General features: G+C 48.3%; 2 protein-coding genes across 2 annotated transcripts in view; both read right to left on the bottom strand.

Annotated features, from left to right (window-relative positions):
• Positions 1–11303, bottom strand: part of LOC108801961 — a 104615-nt gene extending 93312 nt beyond the window's left edge. Inside the window, exons 1-2 of the mRNA XM_018573865.1 lie at positions 11296–11303; positions 5343–6562 (exon numbers count right to left, since the gene is read on the bottom strand). Of these exons, the coding sequence (XP_018429367.1) occupies positions 5343–6562; positions 11296–11303 (1228 nt within the window). The remainder of the gene's footprint in view (positions 1–5342; positions 6563–11295) is intronic.
• A 4282-nt stretch (positions 11304–15585) lies between these two features.
• LOC108801960 overlaps positions 15586–20842 on the bottom strand; it is a 10188-nt gene continuing 4931 nt past the window's right edge. The window contains exons 2-3 of the mRNA XM_018573864.1: positions 16245–16667; positions 15586–15851 (exon numbers count right to left, since the gene is read on the bottom strand). Coding sequence (XP_018429366.1) covers positions 15586–15851; positions 16245–16638 — 660 coding nt within the window. The 5' untranslated portion in view covers positions 16639–16667. The remainder of the gene's footprint in view (positions 15852–16244; positions 16668–20842) is intronic.

The raw sequence follows: 20842 nt of genomic DNA, 5'->3' as shown, positions 1-20842 counted from the left end.
CCGCAGAGCAGCTCCTGTCAGCTCCGGCTTCCTTCGGCCGGAGCTCTGACCGAAAGAAAGAATGTATGTGAGCAGGATCGATGTATGGTTATCTGGGGGAGATAGTGAGGGCTGCTGCAGACCTCTGTAATCACTCACAGATAAACCAGGGATAGATCCTGCTCACAGCCTCCTCTCTGCAAAGACGTAAACAGGTGAGGGGGCTGGTGGTGTAACGTTGTTGAGCAGTGTATTATTGTGCTTTAAGCTGCCCATACACCTTACAACCATCGCACCACTTTCGTTATGCGATAGTTGTGAGGTCATTAAACATTAAAATCTCGTACGATCTGCCCATCTTGGACAGGCCGATCGTATTTGCGATCATCGCAAGCCCTCCCCGCTGAGGGGCGGGCTTCTGATGATTGCAGTGCTGAGCGGGCAGTGTGCGCTTGCGCACACCGCCCCGTGCGGCATTCGTCTTCCGACCACGTCACCTACCCGCCAAAAATCGTACGATTTCCGGCAGGTTTTCCAGCGTGCTTGGCAGACGAAAGTCGTACGACCTTACAGTAGAAGCGGTCGCACGCTGCCCATACACCTGCCGATTATCATACAATCGCGGGCAGTGGCGGAACTAAGGAACGAAGGGCCCTGGTGCAAGAAATTTTTTTGGGCCCCCTCCCAAAAAAACCCCCCACAAACAGAGTGCTCTCCTCCCGCAACGCTCGGCCGGCTGTCACACTTTCTGTCCACCCCGCTGGGACACAGAGCAGCGCCCGGCGGGGAGGAAAGAAAGCAGGGATGCGTTGCTGTAAAAAATGGCACTTTCAGCATCTAGCCAAAAGTGCCATTTTCGGCCGATATGTTTTGGCGGCCGATATATCGGTGCATCCCTAATATTTACAGCAATGCAGAATGGCACAGGCTATAGAGGACTACACATCCCCCCCCCTTACCGCTTCTGTCTTCAGTTGTTCCGGTGTGTGTTCTGTTTGCTGGGTCCTCACTGCCAGATGCGGCTCTAGACTTTGTGAGGCCTAAGGCGAAACTTAAACATGAGGCCCCATCTTACATATGCACGTATACATACACTCATATGTACACACATACATACATACAAAAATGCAAAGTCATTTACTCATGCATGCACACACTCATATACCCCGTTATTTATAGTACAGTCGTGACAGGGGGAGGGGCTGGACTCCCCGCTCCGATCTGCCAGCGCTGACTGGCGGAACGGACGGGGGAGGGGGCGGGTACAGCTGGCTCTGCCTCTAGATAGGCAGAGCCAGCTGTCACTGACGCAGCTGGACGGATCTCGACATCGATGTTGGGATCCGCTCTGGCTGCGGCGTCTCAGTATATTGGGAGCTGTAGCTCGCGGTATACTGAGCTTTGGGTGACGGGAGGACGCTAGTTTGTGTCCTCCCGTTACCCTGAGGAGAACTATGGGGAAAAGCCCTGACCCCAGAGTTCTCCTTTAAAAATAGCAGTAGATTTTCCTAAATATTAGGATGTATGTTAAAGCATTTTAGATAATTATTACACTTAAATGGGGAGGGGTTAATTTTTATTTTCTATAGATCGAAGACACATATCTCTTAAACCTATAAATGACCCCTGTAGGTTTAGGAGATATGCCTGTTTTCTCCCCCATCTCTCTCATGCCCTCTGTTCTTTCCACTATCTTCATATGCCCCCTGGACTCTCCCATCACCACGGTCCACCCTGCACCTCTCCCCAAACTCCAACACCCCTTCCATCACATATTTCCTGCACCTCCCATCACCTTTCCCCAGCCCTCTCAAATCATGGTCCCTTCCCATCTCTGCAGCCGCCCCTCCTTCTCCAATCACATGTCCTCAGTCCCCTCTTGTCCAATCACATGTCCTCAGTCCCATCTTGTCCAATCACATGTCCGCAGCCCCTCCTTCTCCAATCACATCTCCGCAGCCCCTCCTTCTCCAATCACATCACCACAGCCCCCACCTTCCTGCTACATTTCCTTCATATGGAGATACTCAGAAGTGACATAGAACTGTGACCTGTTCCCTCCATAGTGTCTGTTACTTACTTGTGTTGATCGGTAGAGGAATGTCATCCTGATCACTTTTCATCATCATCATCCCAACCTCCTCTGTGGACGGCCGGTCACCCCCCACATACGTCTCCACTTCTTCCACTTTAACCTCAGATTTTATATTGTTCCGTTCTTCACCCTAAACCCAAAGGAATGCAGCTCTTCATTCATTATTACAACATTAAATGTGTTTATAGTGTAAGTACCTGAATGTGACTTGGTATCGGCCTCCTGTAGTCTCCATATAAAAGACATAGATCCAGTCTTTATAGAAAGCAATAAAAGTGGGAGGTTCTCCAAGGGGAAGATGAAATGGAGTAAAGCAAACATGAAACCAATGGACTACATAAAATAATGTTGCGTCACAAAGTTCAGAATCACTTGTTTTCTACACACCGAGTCCCACTTACCTGATCATGGTGAGGGATGTTCTGATCTTCCTGTGTGGAATCCCGGGAATACAGAGGATGAGGACATCTCTCTGGTGGGTTTGTGTCACTGTACGGTTCCATCATAATCTTCTCCTCCTCTTTTATCTCTTCTTTAACATCATTATCACACTCACTCTGGTTTATACCCTGAATATTGGGAACAATGAGATCAGATGAAATAAAACAATGATTCGGGACGTGCCAAAATCTATCCCCTATTATCGATTATTTCTCTATTTCACCTTATGTGAGATGGTGAGATCTTCCTGTGTGGAATCCCGGGAATACAGAGGGCGGGGACATCTCTCTGGTGGGTTCCTCTTACTGGATCCATCTGTAGGAAACACACACACTGACTGAATACATTGTTTCTATGTGTGTATCAGATGATGGAGGATCTAGGTCAGTGGTGGCGAACCTATGGCACGCGTGCCAGGGAGGGCACGCGAGGCCCTTTCTGCTGGCACGTGAGCCCAGGTTCAGGCCCCAAAACATTAAGGCAGGCGACGGGGAGAAATCGGCGAGCGAGCAGGAGGAGAAGGGGGACGGAGCGGCAGGGGGTGGAGAAAGAGGGAGATGGGGGCGGAGATGTGAGAGGAAGGGCGGAGCCGGGGGACTGAGCGGCATGAGACGGCCGGAAACAGAGTCAGATTGAGGGGAAGATGAGAGGACGTGAGGAGACGGTGACGGAGCGGCATGCTTTGGACACTGTCCTGCAGTCCCCATACCTCCAACTTATGCTTCACACCTCCATCACTTCCTGTGTATAAATACCGACATCACTTCCTGTTTCTACGTCTACATAATTTCCTTTCTGTACCTTGTATCACATCCTGCCTGTACCTTACATCACTTCCTGTAGGTGGCTACCACTGAGATCGCCACCTTGTGTTCAATATAAATACTGCAGTCTCCGTTATGTTTCATCATTGTGCTCGCTGCCTTGTGGTCTATTCCTCTATTACGTTACATCCATGACTACACACAGAGCCAGTCACATCAGTCTCTGTACAGAGGAGCTTACACTCTAATGTCCCCACACAGACCCCCCTATTATTATACATATATATATATATCACTGACATATACTGCAGTGGTGTACAGAGAACACTAGCCAGTCACATCAGTCTCTGTACAGAAGAGCTTACACTCTAATGTCTCTCCACGTTAACAAACTATGTGACTGGCCCAGTGTTCTCTGTACATTACTGCGGTATATGTCAGTTATATAAATGTATACGACGGTGGGGGGACATTCAAGTGTAAGCTCCTCTGTACAGAGACTGATGTGACTGGCTCAGTGATCTCTGTACAGCACTGCGGTATATGTCAGAGCTATATAAATGTATAATAATAGGGGGTGTCTGTGGTCAGGTCTGAGGTAAATCTTTGTGGAGAGCAGAATCTGCCCGGTGACTCTGATCCCGCCCTGTGATAGGTTACTATGGAGGGCGTGCAGCCAATGACAGTGGAGGAGGTGTGAAATCTGAGGTAAATCTCTGTGGAGAGCAGAATCTGCCCGGTGACTCTGATCCCGCCCTGTGATTGGTTACTGTGGAGGAAATGACAGTGGAGGTGATGTGAAGCATGGACTCTTGATTGGCTGTGAGGCTCTTCTCAGCTCCTTCTGTCAGTTACCGAAGTCTGCATTGTTTTACATTAGTGACAGAAGTGATGGCGGAATGTGGGGGAGGGAGGGGGGTTCTGTTCACTTCTTTCCAACTTGGAATTTCCTCCCTACAAACCCGGAACCGGATGGTGGAGAAGTAAGTATGTTACACCTCCTTCTGTAATGATCCCTCTGAGACTCTACTGAATACGATGCCTGAGGTTTGTACACTTACACAATATAGACCGGTAACACACACACTTACAATGGCCAGGAGAGGACTGGCTTGGGCCTGGAAATCTCTGTCTCTCTCCTCTGCCAGTGTGAAAGCTCTGGTGTCTCCGGTCATGTTCTATGAGAAGCTTACTGCTAGACATAAAGTTTCTCTACATATAAGAAGACATGGACTCCTTGGATTGTCGCCTCCTTGCCGGCCTCCTTTATTATGGATTCCTGAACTCTCTAGTTTCCTGATCTGTATTGGGCTGGTTGGTGCTGCGTGCTATCTCCCTATTTGAGGGTTTACCCCCCTTGGATGTGTTCTGGACCTTTCGTGTTCCTGGCTTCCTCTGTCCCCTTTCTTCCCTCTCATCTGTGGAAGGCGGCTCTCCCTCTCCCCTTTTATCTCTCTTCCTTCTATTCAGTTTCCTTCTTCTCGGTTTTCTACATATTCTCCTTTTCTTTTTCCTATTCTCTTAGTTTTGGTTTAGTGCTCCTTGCCTGGCCTGCATCTTAGTGGCAGTGGGCAGTTTGCTATGATTCAAGTGTCACATATATTGTTCCATATATACTTGGGGACGTACGGGTCCCTCATAATGTGTGTATTTGGGATGTAGCACTTCATCACATTATTGGATCTATTTGTTGTTTCACTCCGTAGCTATCTCAAGTGTATTTCGAGTATCGGTGTTAATTTCTTTGCCTGTTCCTTTATATAAAAGCGTGTGAACGTAACTGTTGCCTGTGGCTGAAGGAAAGCACCTGGAAACTCCTGGGGGCCACCCAAGTGCATAAACTCATTCATCTCTCTGTACAGGCCTCTGCACCCATGTGATGAGTCCGAGTGTTTTCATTTCCTCCAGTTGTTCTATGGACTAAACAGTTCCACCTGATAAAAACCATCGTACATTTGTCATCAGAATCAGCAGGAACTTCCTCTCTGAAGTGTTACAGATAAATGAAGTCTAATTAGACATTTCCCGAGTCGGAATGCAGTGAGGACGCTGCGTAGTGTGACTTCTCTGGTGTTTAAGAAGATTATATTTCTCAGGGAAGGATTTCCCGCACTCTGAACATGAATAAGGACGTTCACCCGTGTGAATTCTCTGGTGCATAACAAGGTGTCCTTTCTGAGTGAAAGATTTCCCGCATTCTGAACATGAATAAGGACGTTCACCCGTGTGAATTCTCTTGTGTACACCCAAGTTTTTTTTATGAATGAAAGATTTCCCGCACTCTGAACATGAATAAGGGCGCTCACCAGTGTGAATTCTTTGGTGCTTAACAAGGGATCCTTTCACTGTGAAAGATTTCCAGCACTCTGAACATGAATAAGGACGCTCACCAGTGTGAATTCTTTGGTGCTTCACAAGGTCTCCTTTCACTGTGAAAGATTTCCAGCACTCTAAACATGAATAAGGACGCTCACCAGTGTGAATTCTTTGGTGCTTAACAAGGGATCCTTTCACTGTGAAAGATTTCCCGCACTCTGAACATGGAAAGGGACGTTCACCTGTGTGAATTCTCTGGTGTCTAACAAGGTCTCCTTTTTCAGAGAAACATTTTTTACACTCTGAACATGAATAAGGACGCTCACCCGTGTGACTTCTCCGGTGTTTAACAAGTTCTCCTTTATGAATGAATGATTTCCCGCACTCTGAACATGAATAAGGACGTTCACCTGTGTGAATTCTCTGGTGACTAAGAAGGGTTCCTTTTTCAGGGAAACATTTTTTACACTCTGAACATGAATAAGGACGCTCACCCGTGTGTATTCTCTGATGTATAACAAGGATTCCTTTAGTAAGAAATGATTTCCCGCACTCTGAACATGCATGAGGACGTTCACCTGTGTGAATTTTCTGGTGTCTAAGAAGGCTTGTGTTTTTAATGAAAGATTTCCCGCACACTGAACATGGATAAGGACGTTCACTTGTGTGAATTCTCTGGTGTTTAATAAGCTTTCTGTTTTTAGTGAAAGATTTCCCGCACTCTGAACATGAATAAGGACGCACAGCTGTGTGAATTCTCTGGTGGTCAACAAGGTCTCCGTTATTAAAAAATGATTTCCCGCACTCTGAACATGGATAAGCACGTTTACCTGTGTGAATTTTCTGGTGTCTGAGAAGGGTTTTGTTTTCAGTGAAAGATTTCCCGCACACTGAACATGAGAATGGCTCCTCACCTCTGTGATCTCCTTCATGGGGGGAGGAGGATTCCTCTGGATTAGATGGATCTCTTGCAGCGTGAGATCTTAGATGGATATTTCCAGTCATAGTATGTGAATGATCAGAAGATTCACCCTGATCAGAGGGATCCATTGATGTCTCCAAACAGTGAGGTCTGTGATATATATTTTGTGTGTTTGGATTCACTCCTGGAGAATCCTGTGTGATGACATTATCTTCTGACTTACAATCAGCAGATAATATAAGATGTCTCTCCGAGGTATTCCTGACATCACATCCATCTGCTGGAGAGAAATTATTACACACGTCACTAATCAGAGTCATGTATGTTGGTCTAGAAGTCATCACAGAGCTCTGGCATGGAATTGGGTCCAATTGTAACACCAAAATATGAAAACCAACCAGATAAAGGAGACAGAACCCCCCAAAACGCCTCTGACCCCCTGGAGACCATTGTACTGTTCATTAATGACCGCTATGGGGGGATGGAGACGGACCTTCTTATGGTGTACAGTATCTCCTCCTCATTTGTTGGTCACATGACGTTATATTGGGGAATGGAGATGGACCTTCATATGGTGTACAGTATCTCCTCCTCATTTGTTGGTTACATTTCTCCATCCAGGGTTTATCGGGATCAACTGCGGTTTTGTATTTTTTTTTTTTCATTCATTTTATTTGTATTATTCCTCCATGACAATGGACCCAACATTTGATGAGAGGTTGTTTGCTGTAAATTACCCCCAACCATCCTAAACACTAATCAGGAGATGACGACCCCTTCATCGTACAATAGGAGAGATGACTTCTTTTGGGGGGATCTTCTTCCCAACTTTGATGGTCCACGTTTTATAATTCAGTCTGATCTTATCTGATGATGTGAAGATCTGATAATTCTCCAACATGATCCCTTAAACGTCACACCTTCTACTCAGAAGTGACATAGAACTGCGACCTGTTCCCTCCATAGTGTCTGTTACTTACTTGTGTTGATCGGTAGAGAAATGTCATCCTGATCACTTTTCATCATCATCATCCCGACCTCCTCCGTGGATGGCCGGTCACCCCCCACATACGTCTCCACTTCTTCCTCTTTAACCTCAGCTTTTATATTGTTCCGTTCTTCACCCTAAACCCAAAAATAATAGAAAACATCTCATAAAGCTGATACCAAGGACATAAGTGAATGCAGCCCTTCATTCATTCATTAATACTAGGGATGTCACGATACCACTTTTTCAAGGCCAAGTACAAGTACTTTCCCTCCGTTAATTGCAGATACCAATTACCGATAGTTTTTCTTAAAAAGGGACATGTGACATTTTTTGTAAAACAATACAGATGATTTTAGGGCAGTTTCTCACCAGGGTTACATACAGATCCCACCATGCTGTGTACAGATCCCACCAGAGCTGGACACAGATCCCACCAGAGCTGGACACAGATCCCACCAGAGCTGGACACAGATCCCACCAGAGCCGAGTATAGAGCTCACCAGAGCCAAATACAGATGTCACCAGAGCTAAATACAGATATCACCAGAGCTAAATACAGATTCACAGATCCCACCAGAGCTGGACACAGATCCCACCAGAGCTGGACACAGATCCCACCAGAGCTGGACACAGATCCCACCAGAGCTGGACACAGATCCCACCAGAGCTGGACACAGATCCCACCAGAGCTGGACACAGATCCCACCAGAGCTGGACACAGATCCCACCAGAGCTGGACACAGATCCCACCAGAGCTGGACACAGATCCCACCAGAGCTGGACACAGATCCCACCAGAGCTGGACACAGATCCCACCAGAGCTGGACACAGATCCCACCAGAGCTGGACACAGATCCCACCAGAGCTGGACACAGATCCCACCAGAGCTGGACACAGATCCCACCAGAGCTGGACACAGATCCCACCAGAGCTGGACACAGATCCCACCAGAGCTGGACACAGATCCCACCAGAGCTGGACACAGATCCCACCAGAGCTGGACACAGATCCCACCAGAGCTGGACACAGATCCCACCAGAGCTGGACACAGATCCCACCAGAGCTGGACACAGATCCCACCAGAGCTGGACACAGATCCCACCAGAGCTGGACACAGATCCCACCAGAGCTGGACACAGATCCCACCAGAGCTGGACACAGATCCCACCAGAGCTGGACACAGATCCCACCAGAGCTGGACACAGATCCCACCAGAGCTGGACACAGATCCCACCAGAGCTGGACACAGATCCCACCAGAGCTGGACACAGATCCCACCAGAGCTGGACACAGATCCCACCAGAGCTGGACACAGATCCTACCAGAGCTGAACACAGATGTCACAAGAGCCGAGTATAGAGCTCACCAGAGCCAAATACAGATGTCACCAGAGCTAAATACAGATATCACCAGAGCTAAATACAGATGTCGCCAGAGCAGATCCCACCAAGACCAAGTACAAGTACTTTGCCTCAGGTAATTGCAGATACCAATTATCGATACTTTTTCTTAAAAGGGACATGTGACATTTTTTGTAAAACAATACAGACTAATGATTTTAGGGCAGTTTCTCACCAGGCTGCGTCCAGAGCTAAATACAGATGTCACCAGGTTGTGTACAGATGTCACCAGAGTGAAATACAGCTGTCACAAGAGCCAAGTACATATCTCACCAGGCTGTGTACAGATGTCAGTAGAGCTAAATGCAGATCCCACCGGAGCTAAATGCAGATCCCACCGGAGCTAAATGCAGATCCCACCGGAGCTAAATGCAGATCCCACCGGAGCTAAATGCAGATCCCACCGGAGCTAAATGCAGATCCCACCGGAGCTAAATGCAGATCCCACCGGAGCTAAATGCAGATCCCACCGGAGCTAAATGCAGATCCCACCGGAGCTAAATGCAGATCCCACCGGAGCTAAATGCAGATCCCACCGGAGCTAAATGCAGATCCCACCGGAGCTAAATGCAGATCCCACCGGAGCTAAATGCAGATCCCACCAGAGCTAAATGCAGATCCCACCAGAGCTAAATGCAGATCCCACCAGAGCTAAATGCAGATCCCACCAGAGCTAAATGCAGATCCCACCAGAGCTAAATGCAGATCCCACCAGAGCTAAATGCAGATCCCACCAGAGCTAAATGCAGATCCCACCAGAGCTAAATGCAGATCCCACCAGAGCTAAATGCAGATGTCACCAGAGCTAAATGCAGATGTCACCAGAGCTAAATGCAGATGTCACCAGAGCTAAATGCAGATGTCACCAGAGCTAAATGCAGATGTCACCAGAGCTAAATGCAGATGTCACCAGAGCTAAATGCAGATGTCACCAGAGCTAAATGCAGATGTCACCAGAGCTAAATGCAGATGTCACCAGAGCTAAATACAGATGTCACCAGAGCTAAATACAGATGTCACCAGAGCTAAATACAGATCTCGCCAGGCTGCATCCAGATGCAAAAATATTGCCCCAGACTAGCCATAAGGCCTGTCTAAGCGGCGTTGTGCAGAAAATGCAGTAGGTGCCGTGTCCATGTGCACAGTGACGCAAAACAGATGACAAACGCACTCATCAATTCGTCACCAGCTTTACAGTAAGGTGCACACAAAATGGTCTTTAAACAGTAAAATAGCAAAAAGGAAAACTTTTTGCTATTTTACTGTTTAAAGCCCATTCCGTGTGCACCTTACTGTAAAGCTGGTGACGAATTGATGAGTGCGTTTGTCATCTGTTTTGCTTGACTGTTTTGGTGCAGTGATGCATGGGGGGGTCTCAGCTGCCATTGGGATGTGCGGGATCACTTGTGCGTCTCTGTGCCTTTAGGGGGGTTGGCCTTCCTCCTGACAAACCTGCACCCAATTTTATCTTCTGCCCCATGTGCTCCAAGATGGAGACTCCGATATTTAAGAGTTAGGACCGCACTATAAGAGGTGCCTTGGCGCGGCTGTGCGCTCTCACATTTTCTGCAGAAGACGTGTATCCAAACCTCTGTTTTTAACCTTAGTGTGAGACAAGTTTTTTTACATGCTAGCTTGTGAGTGTGCCAGGAAAACCTTTTGCTATTTTCATGTGCACAGTGAATCACATGTTGGGTCCCACACCCTAGTGATTTCCTGAGCACCCCTGGGACGCAACACCCCCAGGGGGCACAGCACCACGGGTCTCTGCCGCCCCCGAACCCTCCGGCCAGACCAAGCAAGCATTCGTTCAGTCAGGAGGCCATTGTGACGGGAAGCCCCCTCGCCGGTGAGGAGCCTCCCAAACACAGCCTTCACTCCAGCGAGTACGAACCCAGATAGCAAGAAATTGTGACTTGCTAAACTATTGCAGACTTGCCAAGCTTCACAATTTTGTTGCACAATTACATCAAGTCTGCATTGCAAGTCTCCAGACCAGCGAGCTTGCAGAGCTCTTGCTAAGACCTGCAGGACTCTTGCTGTAGACTTGCCGAGCAAATTTGCTACAAATTCAAAAAGTGTCGCCTAGAACTTGTGCTGCGAGTGTTCTGCAAGTCTACAACTTGCCAGGAATGTGTGCAGCAAGTTAACAAAAATGACAATTTCACCCTGACACAAGTTTGCAGCAAGTTATCCTTGCTATCTGGGAAGTAACCATCCCCCCCGAAAGGACGGTTCTTTTCCCCACCGAAAACTGATAAGAACAGATACTACACTGGATCTTAGCCAAAAGGCCGAGAAACATGAAACTAATGGAATACATAAAGGAATGTTGTCTCACACAGTTCAGAATCACTTCTGTGTTCTATACACCGAGTCACACCTACCTGATCATGGTGAGGGATGGCGAGATCTTCCTGTGTGGAATCCCGGGAATACAGAGGACGGGGACATCTCTCTGGTGGGTTCCTCTTACTGGATCCATCTGTAGGAAACACACACACTGACTGAATACATTGTTTCTATGTGTGTATCAGATGATGGGGGATCTAGGTGGAGCCTCCGTACTGCTCTCTCCTCTTACCCGGTGATGTGAGGGGCGGCTCATTCTCCATCACAACGTCCTTGTAGAGATCCCGGTGTCCTTCTGAATACTGGAAACCTCTAGAATATTTTATCACGGTTTGCCTCTGTTGTCAGGCGGCGAGGTGGAGGCTCTGTGATGGGTGATGTCTGCTGAAGACACTTGCTGAGTGTTAATGGCTCACAAGATATATTGGTCACTATCCTGTAATCCTGTTTGAAGGGAGCAGGTAACAATTATCAATGCAGACTTCCCAGAATCCTCCTGATCTGTATTTTAGAAATCAAACAGTCACATGATCTAAAGAAGACTCTCTTTAGACAAATGCTGAATTGCTTAGAGTGTCAGATCTTGTGGGATAGTTCTGAGATTATGGACACTGTCCACCATTACCCATGCTTCCAACTCACATTCCACTCCTACAGCACTTCCTGTGTATACACCTACATCACTTCCTGTTTGTACGTCTACATCACTTCCTGTTTGTACTTCTACATCACTTCCTGTCTCTACCTTACATCACTTCCTGTGTCTATATCAACATCACTTCCTGTTTCTACGTCAACATAATTTCCTGTCTGTACCTTGCATCACTTCCTGTAGGTGTCTACCATGTGAGATCACCACCTTGTGTTGAATATAGATACTACAGTCCCCGTTATGTTTCATCATTGTGCTCGCTGCCTTGTGGTCTATTCCTCTATTACGTTACATCCATGACTACACACAGATTATACCTCACATAAAATCCAGACAATAACAAATAAAATGAAAAACAATTTAATAGTTTTTAATATATTTATAAATGTGAAACTAAATAATAAACAAACTGTATGGAGGAAACATCTCCATTGGGGTGCTGGAGCTCGGAGGGTCCTCATCTGACCTGATAGCCGGACCTCATTATTAGTCTCATCTGTACACAAACCCAGTGGTGGACCTGAGGAACAAAAGGGCCCTTAGCGCTGTACAGAGAACACTGAGTCAGTCACATCAGTCTCTGCACCAGAGGAGCTTACACTCTAATGTCTCCCCCACAGTCACACACTATTACTATTATATATTTACATATCACTTATGGTTGTTCTCATCAGGGCAGCAGGAGCAAATGCAGAGGGTCACTGTAAACAGGTGGCGCAGTGGTCCCCAGCAAGAGCGGGACCTTATGACAGCCAAATCAATAAAAAAAAAAAATTTACACAGCCATATCATCTCCAGTGGGTCCCCCAACCTTGGGCCCTAGTGACACTGCAACTATAGAATAAGGCTCAGGGCTCTCTCTGCCTCTCTTTCTCCTGTTGGGTGAAAAGGCTGAGAGCTCACAGAACACTATAGACACATGAGCTGCCTGTTTATTTTGGGGAACCATTAGGGGGGTCACCTGGTTACTCAGGAACTGACCTGAGCTTAGATAGTGGCTCTGATGAGCAGATACACTATATTACCAAAAGTATTGGGACGCCGGCCTTTACACACACATGAACTTTAGTAGCATCCCAGTCTTAGTCCGTAGGGTTCAGTATTGGGTTGGCTCCGCCTCTTCTGGGAAGGCGTCCACAAGGTTTATGTTGGACCATTTGTGAGGTCAGGTGCTGATGTTGGGGGGAGAATGCCGGACTTGCAGTCTCCGCTCTAATTCATCCCAAAGGTGTTCTATGGGGTTGAGGTCAGGACTCTGTGCGGCCAGTCACATTCCTCCACCCCAAACTCCCCCATCCATGTCTTTATGGACCTTGCTTTGTGCACTGGTGCGCAGTCATGTTGGAACAGGAAGGGGCCGTCCCCAAACTCCTCCCACAAAGTTGGGAGCGTGAAATTGTCCAGAATGTCTTGGTATGCTGATGCCTTAAGAGTTCCCTTCACTGGAACTAAGGGGCGGAGCCCAACCCCCGAACAACCCCCCCCCCATAATCCCTCCTTTACCAAAACTTTACACTTGGCACAATGCAGTCAGGCAAGTACCGTTCTCCTGGCAACCGCCAAACCCAGACACGTCCATCGGATTGCCAGACAGAGAAGCGTGATTGGTCACTCCAGAGAACACGTCTCCCCTTCTCTAGAGTCCAGTGGCGGCGTGCTTTACACCGCGGCATCCCACGCTTTGCATTGCACGCGGTGATGTAAGGCTCGGGTGCAGCTGCTCGGCCATGGAAACCCATTACATGAAGCTCTCTACGCACTGTTGTTGTGCCAATCTGAAGGCCACATGGAGTTTGGAGGTCTGTAGCTATTGACTCTGCAGACAGTTGGCGACTTCTGCGCACTGTGCGCTTCAGCGTGCGCTGACCCCGCTCTGTCATGTGACGTGGCCTACCACTTCCTGGCTGAGTTGCTGTTGTTCCCAGTTGCTTCTACTTTGTTATAATCCCAGTAACAGGTGACTGCGCAATATTTAGTAGCCAGGAAATGTCACGGAACACCTGAATCCAATACTTTTGGCAATATAGTGCAGATCGCTTCCTGCATTCGGGGACCAGAGAGGAGCTCAGCGTTAGATCGTGTACTGATCTCCCTTTGATCTCGTGCGACAGTCACCGTGCCGATCCCAGCCGCACCAGATCTCGGGATCGGCAGCCACGGAGGTACCGGGGGCTGGGGGCGCACTCCCGCAGCTAGTACAAGTGATCGGGCGTCAGATCGCTTGGATGTAAACAGGCATCGCTGACTGTTTATATTTCTAGCAGTTTCCCCACTCGTGTGCGTGCTGAACACATACTGTACCTTCGCTCGCTCACTTCTCGATCATCTCCCTGCAGGGATTCCCCCCCTCTCCAATTCTCCAGCGACGACTGGCATCAGATGCAACAAACATACAATTATATATAAAGAAGGACGCATGTACACAGGAAGATGCTAAATAAACATTTTTAATTTATTTTTTTTTAAATGAGATTTTTTGTATTTTTGACTATAAAAACAAAAATGCCAACAAATGGCAACTCGAAGCTTTAACAAAAAGGAAAAAAAAATAAAAAATTAAAGTTTAGCCAAAACCTCCAGGACATTAGTCAGCGTGCCCTGCAGCTCCGTGAGTTGTGTTTGCATGCCGTCTATGTCGCGGCGGCACCGCATAAGGTGTGCCATGACGCTACTGATGGCGGAGGCGTCAGGCCTTGGGTCTGTTACTTGCACTGGAATAGAAAAGGAAAAAAAAAAATTTATCTTACTGCGTCCTGTACGGGGAATAAAATGTTGAAAATAAAGAGTACATACCAGAGCTGGAGATTTCGGGTGATCCAGGAACGTCACATCCAAGTGAAACAGACGCAACGTCTTGATCCGTCCCCTCAGCGACGTCACCCGCATGCTGGCTCTGGGTACAGGGGTCCTCCTGGGCAATCTCGTCTTGGACATTTTTCTTTTTTTCCCTTCCTGCAAAAAAAATAAAAAATAAAGAACAGTCAAGCCAACAAAATAATAATGTGGCCTGTCGAGGAATATCATTGTAGCCATGAATGCAAATATTCCATTCACCTATTACATGAAGCGGACCTATACAGCGGATATTCAGAGGGGCTCCTCCTCTCACATTAGCTCCGGAAATGCCTACAACGGATATTCAGAGGGGGGGGTTCTCCTCTCACATTAGCTCCGGAGATGCCTACTGCGGATATTCAGAGGGGGTCCTCCCCTCAGATTAGCTCCGGAGATGCCTACAACGGATATTCAGAGGGGGTCCTCCTCTCACATTAGCTCCGGAGATGCCTACAGCGGATATTCAGAAGGGCTCCTCCTCTCACATTAGCTCCGGAAATGCCTACAACGGATATTCAGAGGGGGGGTTCTCCTCTCACATTAGCTCCGGAGATGCCTACTGCGGATATTCAGAGGGGGTCCTCCCCTCAGATTAGCTCCGGAGATGCCTACAACGGATATTCAGAGGGGGTCCTCCTCTCACATTAGCTACTTTGAGATGCTGGCTGGAATCACAAGATCCTTTTCTCCTCTCCACAATTCCTGGCCCACTTTCATTGCCTCAGTTTCCTGCTGGGTAACATTCCTCTAGTTTGGGGCCTTAGAATTTGGGTTTTTTGGCCACATCTTAAGTAGCGAATACACGGCTAGATTTTTGCACGAACGTTCGATTCTGGCATCAGCTTTCCGATGGTCTCCAGCTACTGACCTGTGCTCCTGTTACTCCGTCGGATTGCCTGCTCTCTGCGTTTGCCCCGGATCTCTTGATCGCAGCCTGCCTCCTGAGCTCGGCCTGTTTACTGGACTCTGTCTTTGCCACCTGCTCTTGTACGGTTGCCCGGCTGGTTTGACCCATTGGCTTGCCTTGACTAGGCTTCTGCTTCCTGTTCCAGTATTCTGCTGTCTGCCTGGCTTGACCTGGGCTCTGTCTGACCTGCTCCTTGACTGCCACCCAGAACGGTGTCTACACCTCCATTGGCACTCGTGCCACTCACTCTCCACCTCCAGGGGTGAGGGACACGAGGTGCAAGGGGAGCCTCCTCTATCCTGTTCCAGTACTCTGCGGTCTGCCTGGCTTGACCTCGACTCTCTGTCCACTCACTCGGTCTCCATCTCTAGGGGTGAGGGACACTAGGTGCAAGGGGAGCCTCCTCTCCTATCCCAGTACTCTATCTGCCTGGCTTGACCTCGACTCTGTCCACTCACTCTCCGTCTCCAGGGGTGAGGGACATGAGGTGCAAGGGTAGCCTCCTCCCCTATCTTGTTCCAGTACTCTGCTCTCTGCCCGGCAGAGAACCCAAATAAAGAATCTATGGAGGAATTACTGTCTACAATTACAATGCTGGGACATCATGAAAAGCAAAGTCAGTGCATGCTTCCCGGACGCAGGAATAAGCAACTTACTCATTTGGATGACCTTTAGTATCCTTTTCAGCTGGTCCTCCTCACGTAACTTCAGGTCCGACCAACGTTTCCTCAGCTGATCTTTCGTTCTCTGCACGGCAAAGTTTTGCTGCAAGACGTCCATGACTTTTTCCAAGATCACGTCCTTCCTGAGGATGGGCTTCTCATATATTGCAAGTCTGCCATCATAATCTTCCTTCTCCAGGATTTTAACCATTACCACCATCTCTTCGAAAGACATGGGAGTGGCTCTTTGCTTGCTCTGCCAATAACTTCCCCTTTCCAGGGTGTTGGAGACGTGCATAGCATGTGCTGCAGCTGCTTCCATCCTCCGTGTGCAGGGTCTGGTGCCGGGATCTGTGGAAGGGGGAGGAGACACAGGTGATCACGTGACACACCGAACCGTTTGTTTGCACGAACGAACGTTCTGTGAGATAACAACTTTGTTGCGGTTGTCTAGAGCATTGGTTCTCAACCTACGTAACCCACATTTGTCCTTGGTCAATAACCACTTGCCGTCTGGCAGTTGTAGTGGAACGACGGCTTCTTGAATGCGGGTGGGTGTTTTTAAACGTCTCCTCCCTCCTCGCTCATGCCCGCCCCTAGGTGACACGCACGAGCAGGAAATCTGTTGAAAATGTAAACAGCCAGCAATAGCTGTTTACATACAAGTGTCCGGCAGCTATAGAGCCGCCGGATTGCTTGTATTATACGTGCGGGTGTGCAATCGGCCCTCCCCTTGCCGCCGATCCCGAGCTGCGCTATGCCCAGTGCGGGACTAGCACAGCGGCTCTGTACAGGGAGATCAGTACCTCTTAATGAAGACATCAGGGGTCTATTAGACCCCTAATGTCACATAGGAACCCACAAAGATGATGATGATGAAGCACAGATCTGCTTCACCAGCTTCTGGCAGCTGAAGGCGGAAGTGACGTAATCGGGGCCGGATTTCCCACAAGACCAAGCAAGGCCCGGTCTTGGGGCAGCAGGGAGTAGAGGGGTAGCAGGGGGGTGAAATTCCTTTCCTTCGATGCCCAGGGCATGCAGTTCCGGGCACAAGGCGGGTAGTTTTCTACATTTAGCCCTGCTTTGGGCAAGCAGAACTAAATGTACAGCGGGGGAAGCCGCCGCTTGGTTTTGTACAAGGGATCCCGGCGATGTCACCGAGATCACTTGTATGCAGCCTGCAGGTCTGCCATTCTCCATGGGGGGAGGTTTGGCGGGTAGGGGGGCACATTGAGGACCTGGCCTTGGGGCAGCAGAGAGAGTAAATCCGGCCCTGGACGTAATACACATCACTTCCACATTCAGAGATCGGAGGGGAGATCAGCCAGAGGAGGACGTATGCTGACCTCCCTCCGATCTCAGTGCAGAGAGCCGCTGTGCCGGTCCCGGGCCAGCAGGGGGGGGACGGGACAGGAGGGCCCAGTATAGTCGGCTGAGCTCTTACCGTATTAAAATGTACAGAGAATCACCTAGTCTCCGGAGGATAAAGTCAAAGGAATACTCTATGACAGAAACAAAATGGCAGGAGGCCTATGGCAAACCTGCTGACTAAATGGGAACACTACTTCACCTTTTTATTGGACCTTAATATGTTTACGGTATGGTATTGGGTGCAACGAACCTACAATTATCTACATATAAAGAAAAAAAGAGACATTACACAGGAAAATTGTGGGGATTTTTTTAAAGTTTTGGCTACAAAAAACCCCCCCAAAAATGGCAACAATGGGATCTCAAAGCTTTAGCAAAAAATGTAAATTTAGTCAAAACCTCCAGAACATTAGTCAGCTAATGGTGGAGGTACGAATGGTGGGGGTACGAATGGTGGGGGCGTCAGGCCTTGGGTCTGTAATTTGCACTGGAATGGAAAAGAAAATCATCACACTGCGTCCTGTACGGGCAATAAAATGTAGAACATAAGAGTACACACCAGAGCTGGAGATTTCCGGTGTCTCGGGAACATCACATCCAAGCACAACAGACGCAACGTCTTCATCTCTCCCCTCCGCAACATCACCCGCATGCTGGCTCTGGGTAGGGGGGTCCTCCTGGGCAATTACGTCTTGGACTTTTTTCTTTTTTTCCCTTCCTGCAAAGAACAGTCAAGCCAACAAAATAATAATGTGGCCTATAGAGGAATATCATTGTATCCAAGAATGATAATATTCCATTCACCTCTTATATCTTTCAATCATGTTTGCACTTGTCAATTTTAATCATTATTATACAGGATTTATATAGCGCCAACAGTTTGCACAGCGCTTTACAATATAAGGAAGACATTACAATCACAATACAAGACAAGATGGTAAGGATGGCCGTGCCTGTGGGGGCTTACAATCTAAAAGGGAGGGGCCAGTGATGCATGAGGAAGGAGCTGTGTGGGGATGAATTGTTTGAGAACGTGATGGTTCAGTGGTTAGGTTGAGGCGGGATAAGTTTCCCTGAAGAGATGAGTCTTTAGGGAACACCTGAAGGCAGTCAGAGTGATAGATAGAGGGACAGGTTGGGGTAGAGAGTTCCAGAGGATGGGAGAGACTCTAGTGAAGTCCTGGAGGCGAGCATGGGAGGAGTTTATGAGGGAGCTGAAAAGCAGGAGGTCTACGGAAGAGCGGAGGGGGCGGTTAGGGCGATACTTTGAGACATGATGTATGAGTAGTTTTGCGGTGTCATTGGTGAGGAAGGGGCGTATTTTGGAGATGTTGCGAAGGTGAAGGCGGCAGGATTTGGATAGTGATTGGATGTGGGGAGGAAAGTTGAGGTCCGAGCCCAGGATGCCCCCTAGGACCTTGGCATGGGGGGAGGGCTGCATAGATGTGTTATCAATCTCAAGGGAAAAGTTGGGGGAAGGGGAAATATCATGCTCAGTTTTTGGAAGGTTGAGTTTTAAGAAGTGTAATAATTGTCTTTACTATTTGTATTCAATAAAAGTGAAACTTTTTTTTTTAATGTAATCAATGATTGTGTTTTATTGGACTTGCCATATGGCGCCATTAAACCCCCACTGATTTATTTTCAGTATCTTGTCGACTAAATTAGGGGCGTGGCACCAGTTACTAAGGATCTGTTCACACAAATCTTTGTTTTTATATATTGTTTTTATGTTGGTCTGTAGAATGGTGTCCCCCTTCCCCCCTTTCCCTGGTCCTTACACGATTCTCTTCTACACTGGGACTTTTTACTTCCATCTCGCCTACTCTATGGTGTAAGGCAACGGCTGTCTCTGTGCGTGGTCACGTTTTCCGTTTTGTAGGGTAACCCAATATGACAAGTGCGGGAAGACGAGTCGACGTCCGGTGCACAGGATAGGACGTATTCCCCTCTAATGGATTGGCCTATGTAAACAAGCCATCCCTACTCATAGTTGCCGAATTGTCTTCAGACAGTGACCTGTTCCTCTGTCGGACTGCCTGTTCCTTGTGTTTGACCCGGATCGCCTCTTGATCACAGGACTCTGCCTTTGCCACCTGCTCTTGTATTTTGTTGCCCGGCTGGTTTGACCCATTGGCTTACCCGGACTATGCTTCTGCTTCCTGTCATGGTACTCTGCTGTCCACCCAGCTTGACATTGGCTCTGTCTGGCCTGCTCCTGGACTGTCACCCAGCACAGTGTCCGCACATCCATTGGCACTCATGCTACTCTCCATCTTCAGGGGTGAGGGACACGAGGCACAAGGGGGCCTCCTCCCCTAACCTGTTCTGGTACTCTGCTGTCTGCCTGGCTTGACATTGGCTCTGTCTGGCCTGTCACCCAGCACAGTGTCTGCACATCCATTGGCACTCATGCTACTCTCTGTCCACTCACTCAGTCTCCATCTCCATGGGTGAAGGACACGAGGCACAAGGGGGCCTCCTCCCCTAACCTGTTCCGGTACTCTGCTGTCTGCCCGGCTTGACCTCTGCTCTGTCTAACCTGCTCCTAGACTGTCACCCAACACAGTGTCCGCACATCCATTGGCACTCATGCTACTCGTCCACTCACTCTCTGTCATCATCTCCAGGGGTGAGGGACACGAGGTGCAAGGAGGCCCCCTCCTCTACCCTGTTCTGGTACTCTGCCGTCTGCTTGGCTTCACCTCGGCTCTGTCTGACCTGCTCCTGGACCGTCACCCAGCACAGTGTATACACATCCATTGGCACTCGTTCTACTCGTTGTCCACTCATTTTCTGTCTCCATCTCCAGGGGTGAGGGACACGAGGCGCAAGGGGAGCCTCTTCGCCTATCTGGTCTCCAACCAGGAACGTGATATTTTGTATGTCTTTCTTTCTCCTGTCGTTCTTGTTAGGATGAGATTTACTTTTGATATCATAGGCTCCTTCCCTTCTATAGTCAGCACATTGGTGGATTCTTCTCCTTTTAACTCCACCTGGTTACGACCGCTTGAGTTTACCTAATGTAATTGAGAAGAACCGGTCTGGATTGCTCCCTATGTTTTGGAATGACTTGCATGGTGTTCTGTCCAAGCTGAATAATAAACTCTGATTTGAACAAAAGATTGAAGACACCTAATGCCCATGGTACTGCC

Source organism: Nanorana parkeri, unplaced genomic scaffold (assembly GCF_000935625.1).
Source record: "Nanorana parkeri isolate BGI_ZX_2015 unplaced genomic scaffold, ASM93562v1 scaffold2584, whole genome shotgun sequence".
NCBI lineage: Eukaryota > Metazoa > Chordata > Amphibia > Anura > Dicroglossidae > Nanorana > Nanorana parkeri.
Note: the sequence above shows the minus strand (reverse complement) of the source record. Positions and strands in the feature narration are given on the sequence as shown.